This window comes from Camellia sinensis, chromosome 1 (assembly GCF_055761805.1).
Source record: "Camellia sinensis isolate YWXY chromosome 1, ASM5576180v1, whole genome shotgun sequence".
In the NCBI taxonomy this organism is placed as follows: domain Eukaryota; kingdom Viridiplantae; phylum Streptophyta; class Magnoliopsida; order Ericales; family Theaceae; genus Camellia; species Camellia sinensis.
In genome coordinates, this window is record NC_138961.1 from 87,284,309 (window position 1) to 87,292,314 (window position 8,006).

At 39.4% G+C, this 8,006-nt stretch overlaps 1 protein-coding gene across 1 annotated transcript; it reads left to right on the forward strand.

The window, feature by feature from the left end:
- Positions 1–498: 498 nt before the first annotated feature.
- LOC145806073 (uncharacterized) lies at positions 499–2,997 on the forward strand. The gene is made up of 5 exons (XM_082901742.1): positions 499–1,282; positions 1,388–1,495; positions 1,544–1,662; positions 1,894–2,114; positions 2,670–2,997. The coding sequence occupies exons 1-5, from the start codon at positions 499–501 to the stop codon at positions 2,995–2,997; spliced, it is 1,560 nt and encodes a 519-aa protein (XP_082757868.1).
- Positions 2,998–8,006: the final 5,009 nt, after the last annotated feature.

Below are 8,006 nucleotides of genomic sequence, written 5' to 3' on the forward strand. Positions count from 1 at the left end.
TTGAATGCGTGTTTAGGCTTACGTGTGCCTTGGGCTAAGGCCCTGTGGGCCACGGCCGGTCATGCCCGGATTTGGGGTGTGACAATTGTGGTATCAGAGCTGTAGTTATCGAGTTACATATCTTGCATTTCATCATTTAGACGAGGTCCGAGTTCCTATAGTCCTCAGTAGTGTTTGGTTAAGTTAGTTTTGTTTAAACTTGTGTTAAGCTTTTCTTAATTTCATTTTGAAGGTTAAGAGATGACACCTAGGAGAAGAAGTGTCATTGCTCTTGGAACTGATCAACCAGCTGCTAATCGTAGAGTTCCCCCTGTTCCTATACGCCCTACCGCACCACCTGTTGCTCCAGTCGTCCCTGAAGCACCAGGAGTTGTTCCTGCTGCACCAGCCGCATAGGTTTTACAGTCATTGTTGGGATTACTAAACAATCATGTAGCCCCATAACCAGTAGTTCACCCAACTTTAACTTTGGATAGAGGTTCCTTATTTGAGAGATTTATGAAGGCAAAACCTCCAGAATTTCACGGAACGGTGGACCCTACGGAGGCAGAGGCATGGGTACTAGAGATGGAGAAAATATTTGATGTTCTAGGTTGTTCAGTAGACCAGAAGGTGGCCTTCACAGCTTTTAGGTTCAAGGGTCAAGCAGAGCATTGGTGGCGCATGGTGAAGCGTCATTATGAGGGTAGAGAAACAGAGCTAGTGTGGAGCAAGTTTCTAGAATTGTTTAATGAGAAATACTTCCCTGAAGCGGTGCGAAGGCAGAAGCAAGTGGATTTTCTCAATTTGAAGCAAAATGACATGTCTGTGGCTCAGTATGAAGCCAAGTTTGCGGAGTTGTCGAGGTATGCCCCACATCAGGTGGCCATAGAGGAAGATAGAGTGATGTTGTTTGCGAATGGCTTACGGTCAGAGATCTATGCAAAAGTAGCTATTTTGGAGATGAAGACATATTCTGCATTGCTAAGCAAGGCAATACTAGCTGAAAGGGGAGTAGAAGAGGAAAAGAGAGCTGAGGAACAAAAGGCTAAGGAACCACAAAACAAGAGACTTAGAGAGGAGAGACGAGTAGAGCAACGTGGTGGTGGTAGCAATCCTAGCAAGAAGCCTTACGCCCAAGGTCAGGTTAGCAATGGCATGAGACAACAGAATCGGAGGAATTGTGATAGATGTGGTAGGTCACATTCTGTTGGGTATAATTGTGATGGCACAGCTCGAATATGCTTTAAGTGTGGCAAGCCTGGGCATCTCTCTGCACAATGTAGGTCTAAGGGACTAGGAGGTCAGTCAATAGCACAGTCATTTCAGGGGCAAGGGGAGAGACGAACTTTTTATAGCGGTGGGTTTAACCAGAAGTAGGATAATGGCAAAAGTGGGACTACCCAAGGTCAGACATCCGGGAATGGGACTCAGGAAAAGAAGTCAGCAGCTACCCAAGGACGTGTTTATGCTCTCACTGGAGAGGAGGCTGAGGTTGCTCCATCTGTGGTGCAAGGTACACTCCTTATATCATTTGTACCTGCCAGAGTTTTAATTGATTCAGGATCTACACATTCTTTTGCTGCACCTAAGTTTCTACGTTGCTTGTCTATTCCTTGTGAGCCTTTGGATGCATGTATTGTTGTGTCTACTACATTAGGAGGAACAGTAGTGTTAGGGGATGTTTGTAGATCTTGTGAGATAAAGTTAGGTGGTAGAATTTTTCTAGTGGATTTGATTTCTTTAGAGATGAAGGATTTTGATGTGATTTTGGGGATGGATTGGTTAACGAAGCATCATGCCTGTATTGATTGTTTTAGAAAGAGGGTAGTTTTTTCTATGCCGGGGCAACATGAGTTTTTCTTTTAGGGAGATGTGAAAGGGTCTTCTATTTGTTTTATTTCTTCCCTTCAGGCTAACCGAATGTTGAGAAAAGGGTGTCATGGTTATTTAGCTTGTGTAATGAGTACTGAACAACCAGAGCAGAGGTTAGAGGAGCTGCCTGTAGTGAGGGAATTTGTTGATGTTTTTCCAGAGGATCTACCTGGTCTTCCTCCAGACCGCGAGGTTGAATTTTCCATTGACTTGGTCCTTAATACAACACCTATCTCTAAAGCACCCTATAGAATGGCACCGTTGGAGTTGAGGGAGTTACAAACTCAGTTACAGGAGTTGCTAGACAAAGGTTTTATTAGGCCTAGTGTTTCACCTTGGGGAGCGCCTGTGTTGTTTGTGAAGAAGAAGGATGGGTCTATGAGATTGTGTATTGATTATAGAGAGCTGAATAAAGTCACAGTGAAGAATAGGTATCCTTTGCCACGCATTGATGATCTATTTGATCAGTTGCAGGGAGCTCAAGTATTCTCTAAAATTGACTTGAGGTCAGGCTATCACCAGTTGAAGGTAAGGGATGAGGATGTTCCTAAGACTGCTTTTAGAACCCGTTATGGGCATTATGAGTTCTTGGTAATGCCTTGTGGTCTCACAAATGCACCGACCACATTCATGGATTTAATGAACAGAGTATTTAAACCCCAACTGGATAAATTTGTGGTAGTGTTTATTGATGACATCCTAATTTATTCGAGGAGTAAGGAAGAGCATGAGCAACATTTGAGGGTAGTATTGCATATCCTTAGGGAAAAGAGATTGTATGCAAAATTTAAGAAGTGTGAATTCTGGTTGAGCAGTGTATCCTTTTTAGGTCATGTAGTGAGCAAAGATGGGGTATCTGTTGATAGTACGAAGGTGTCAGCAATTGTTGATTGGCCACGACCTACTTCTATGACGGAGGTACGTAGCTTTCTAGGGCTTGCTGGGTATTACAGACGGTTTGTGGAAAGATTTTCTCGTATTGCTTTGCCACTTACCAATCTCACCAGGAAAGGGGTAAAGTTTGAGTGGAATGATGATTGTGAGCGTAGTTTCCAAGAGTTTAAACAGAGATTGACATCAGCTCCAATCCTTGCCTTACCTACAGATGGAGGTGGTTTTGTGATTTATAGTGATGCTTCATGACAGGGTTTTGGATGCGTGCTCATGCAGCATGGGAAGGTGATTGCTTATGCATCATGACAGTTGAAAGTACATGAGAGAAACTATCCTACGCACGACTTAGAGTTAGCAGCAGTGATTTTTGCTCTTAAGATCTGGCGACATTATTTGTATGGAGAGTCATGTGAGATTTACACTGATCATAAGAGTTTGAAGTATATATTTTCACACAGAAGGAACTAAATTTGAGGCAAAGAAGATGGCTTGAGTTACTAAAAGATTATGATGTGAATATTTTATATCATCCGGGGAAGGCAAATGTGATTGCAGATGCCTTGAGTAGGAAGGTCGCAGTTGGAGATATAGCTGCTTTGTCTATTGAGAGTTGTTTGGTGGAAGACATGAGACGTTTGAGGCTTGAGGTTGTTACACCTGGTAATAGGGCTTATTGTAGTCAATTGACAGTTCAGCCGACCTTGAGAGAACGGATTCGTTTAGCACAGGAGATTGACCCCCAGTGTGAGCGTATTAAAGGAGAGATGGCAGAGGGTAAACACGTAGACTTTGTGGTTAGTGATGATGGGTTGCTTAGATTCTGTAGCTGAATTTGTGTTCCTGCTAGTGGTGATTTGAGGAAGGAGATTATGACGGAGGCACATAGTTCTAGTTACAGCATTCATCCTGGAAGCACTAAGATGTATCGGGATCTTCATGAACATTTTTGGTGGAATGGTATGAAGGGAGATATTGCAGAATTTGTGGCTCAGTGTTTGGTGTGTCAACAGGTTAAAGTAGAACATCAGAAACCTGCGCGGAAACTACAACCCTTGCCTATACCGGAGTGGAAGTGGGATCATGTTACCATGGACTTCGTATGCGGATTACCTCGTACTAGTAGTAATCACGATGCAGTTTGGGTAGTGGTTGATAGATTAACCAAGTCAGCACATTTTATTGCAGTATGGATGACCTATTCTCTAGCTCGATTTGCACAGTTGTATGTGAAGGAGATTGTTAGATTGCATGGGGCACCAGTGTCAATAGTGTCAGATCGAGACCCTCGTTTTGTGTCTAAGTTTTGGGGTGCGTTACAATCAGCTATGGGTACTCGGTTAAATTTTAGTTCAACTTATCACCCTCAGACAGATGGGCAATCGGAGAGGACTATTCAAACCCTTGAGGATATGTTGAGGGCTTGTGCTTTGGAGTGGAGAGGTAATTGGGATGATTATTTGCCGCTTATGGAGTTTGTATATAATAATAGTTATCATTCTAGTTTGGGAGTAGCCCCTTATGAGGCTTTGTATGGAAGGAAGTGTAGGTCTCCTTTGTGTTGGTATGAGGTTGCTGAAAGGCAAATGTTGGGACCTGATTTGGTGGAGGATGCTACACAGAAAATTATCACCATCAGAGAGAGATTATTGACAGCTCAGAGTAGACAAAAAAGTTATGCTGATCATCGTAGGAGAGACTTAGAGTTTCATGTGGGGGATATGGTATTCCTGAAAGTATCACCATGGAAATGAGTGATCAGGTTTGGAAAGAAAGGAAAGTTGAGTCCTAGATACATTGGTCCATTTGAGGTATTGGAGAAGGTTGGTGAGGTTGCGTACCGTGTTGCTCTACCCCCTAGGTTGGCAGGAGTGCATAATGTGTTTCACGTGTCTATGCTGAGGAAATATATGCACAGTCCGTCGCATGTGATAGATTATGAGCCGCTTCAGATTAGAGAGGATTTTTCGTATGAGGAGATACCTGTTCAGATTGTGGATTCGAAAGAGAAAAGGTTGCGTACAAAGGTCATTAAATTAGTTAAGGTACCGTGGCGTAATCATCTAGTTGAAGAGGCGACTTGGGAATGCAAGGACGAGATGCGCGAGAAGTACCCACATCTATTCTCATGATTTACTCAGGTTAGTTTCGAGGACGAAGCTTTTTTTAAGTGGGGGAGAATGTGAGAACCCAAATATAAAAATTAAGTAAATAATTGAATAATAACAATAATAATATTACAATCTCAAATATTATGATGGTGAATCCTAAAGTGCAAATTAAATATTTGGAGGGTCTTGTAATTAATTTTAAAAACTAAAATAAATTTATGGTGAAAGTCTTCAATTTAAAGGCAAGATTTATTATTTAAAATAAATAAATAAATAAATAAATAAAATAAAATTAAGTGTCAAATTAGTAAGCATATTTTGATCTAATAGTAGTTGTATTTTATTTAAATTAATGGAGAGATAAAATAAAATAAAATAAAACAAAGGGCATTTTTATTTAGAGTCATTTATGTTATGTATAACAAAGAAAAGAAAAGAAAAGAAAAGAAAAACCCTAGGTTCCTAATACATTCTATAGCAGCAGCCACAGCAGCCACGGGGAGAAAGAAGTTCAGAGAAAAGAAGAAAAAAAAAAAGGGGGGGGGGGGGGATTGCAAACAAGGAGTAATTTTTGGGTGTGGTAGGTCTTCATCTTTCTTCATTTCTTTGTTTTTGTTCTTTATCCTTACTCTATTATTATTTAGTTCGTTGATGGAGAGGTTGTAGATTTATGTATTTTGTATATATGTATACTGTTAAGAAATCTAAGGAGTTAAATTCATGTATAAAGAATCGGTGTGAATCTTAGTCCAAAAATTCTGCACATAATCGCAAACTTTAAAAATCAAGAAACCATATCAAACGGATGAATTTTAATTTGAAATTTTTACAGTGGATCAATTACATACTGAATTGCATATCTGAATTATTTCATAATTTTTGGGAGTCAAAATTCATATAAATTGAGGTATCCAAATCTGTCCAGGAAACCAGTCCGAAACAGTAAATTCGGGAGTGTTGTTCTCTTTGGGTATAAATCCAAAAATTATCAAATTAGTGTCATTAGAACCGGTTATGAGTCCAGTTTCGTAGTTTTTAGCCTTGCATTGATTACTCGTATATTAAGAGAACCGTCAATTTCTTTAAAGTGCTGTAGAAAACAATCTGTTTGGATATAATAAATTGTAGAAAATTATTTTGATAAGCAAATCAGGAGAAACCAGTTGGGTTTGAAACTTAGGATATATTAGATCATATCTGGAGGTTATTGGAATTTTTTGAGTAGCGTGGAGTGGGTTTTGTAATTTTCAAAGTTAGCGAATAGATTAGAAAAACTTGTTTAAAACACTATTTCATCTTAAAGTTATTTTTGGTTAAGTTTCGATCGGAATCTATGTCTTGGGTGATTTTAGATCTTGAAGAATATGAACTTAGGTAATATTTAAGAGTAACGGTGAGTTGGGTTGAGCCATGTTAGTGCACTTTAGTTTGAGGTTACTTAGTTCCTTTTTTTTTTTAGTATTTTTAAATTAGTTGTGACGTGTTTTATACTTGGTTCAGGGCACTAGTTGGACTTTTACACTGTATACGAGGATTATATTATTTCGTTTTCAGGTGAGTAGTTCCATGCTACATATTTTTATAAATGTTTCCCTACCCTGAACTGTTGGAAAATTAAATTGTTGTTCTATGATTAAGTTGTTTTGATAAATTATTATATTATCAATTGAATCAAATTATTTCTGAAACATGTGTGAACTTGGCATACTGTAAACTATTTGTTTTGGTCTCATGTTTATAATGATGAACTACCATGTTTTGCAAAACTGATGTGTATTGATTATTGGGACCATGTGTGTATTTAGTCCAGGGAAATTATTCCACTGTGTGTGGTGACTCTAGCCACTAGGGAACATATCCGGGTTGGGCCGTGATGACTCTAGTGCTCAACGATTGTAAGGAAAAGACCTTTAAAAACAACTAGGTGACCTTCAATCGGATCGTCTTTGAGAAAAGGCCCAGGTGCCACCCTGAGGATGACTCTTAGCTCAGTATTGGATCCAACGGGGCTTATAGCCTTGAGAACTGTGTGGCAGATTATTTGTTTTTATTGGTACCCAGAAAATTATTGGTGTTCATGTTATAATCTGTTTTAAGTGGAAAATGTTGTTTATCATGTTCTTGCGAGACGTGAGTATTTTAAGTGTTGAACTGTGGAACCTTCTTTTTGAAACAGATTGTATTTACCAAACTGTATGCCAATCTAGTTTCTGTGATATATATCTTATTTTGGAATTGAACCTTGTTTTCGAAACTGTATTTACTATCCATGTTGCTACTCACTGAGCTAACAGCTGACTTAGTTGTTTAGCATTTCCAGGTGTTAGAAGGACTTAGAGTGGACTCATGGCGTAGCGGGGACTCAATTGCATGGACCTCTAGGGCATTTATTTAATTTGTTTTAGGTTGCTTTGTCGAGTTTTCTGCATACATTGTGGTTGGGTTTTATTTAGAATTATTTTATTTTTATGGGCGGTTTGTGTCCCATTTAGTATATATATATTTTTAGGAAGTTGGTTATGACTTGTTTTTCACTTGTGGCATGTCACTGGTTTGAGTTTTGGTTATTTATTATTGGACTATTGTTTAATTGTTCAAGGTGAAATTGAATGTGTGTTTAGGCTTACGTGTGCCTTGGGCTAAGGCCCTGTGGGCCACGGCCGGTCATGCCCAGATTTGGGGTGTGACACAAAAGTTTCACCGAACAATGACAGGTCCGCTACATTACTCAGACACGAGAGGAACAAAAACACGCTTTTCCCAAATGATACAGTTGAATGTGTGCATACAACTGACAATATTACAACCTAAAACTCACATACATTTATAGCCAAAAAAATCAAAACATAACAAGGAATTTCATAGGGCACATAGGCACCGTGGGATGATGCATTCAACACCTACCCAAGGGGATTTTCATATCCTTACACATTGGCCATCATATTCTAAACACATCACTAACATCTCACCCCACCAAACCTGGCCTCCCACGAACATGTAGTTCGGAACAACAACAACATCAACATCAGTCAAGCAGTACGCCGATGAACATTGATAACAAATTACGTCACGACCTCCCACAACACAATTCCAAACATCATGACAGAAAAAACCATATTGCAATAGACTCTTTTTTTTCCACACAAAGTA

Excerpts from the sequence above, each read along its gene's own strand:
- LOC145806073 (XM_082901742.1), top strand. The coding sequence starts at position 499 with ATGAAGGCAAAACCTCCAGAATTTCACGGAACGGTGGACCCTACGGAG. Across the intron at positions 1,283-1,387 it reads TAGGTCTAAGGGACTAGGAG|GTCAGACATCCGGGAATGGG; the intron begins GTCAGTCAATAG and ends GGACTACCCAAG. Across the intron at positions 1,496-1,543 it reads TGCTCCATCTGTGGTGCAAG|GATCTACACATTCTTTTGCT; the intron begins GTACACTCCTTA and ends TAATTGATTCAG.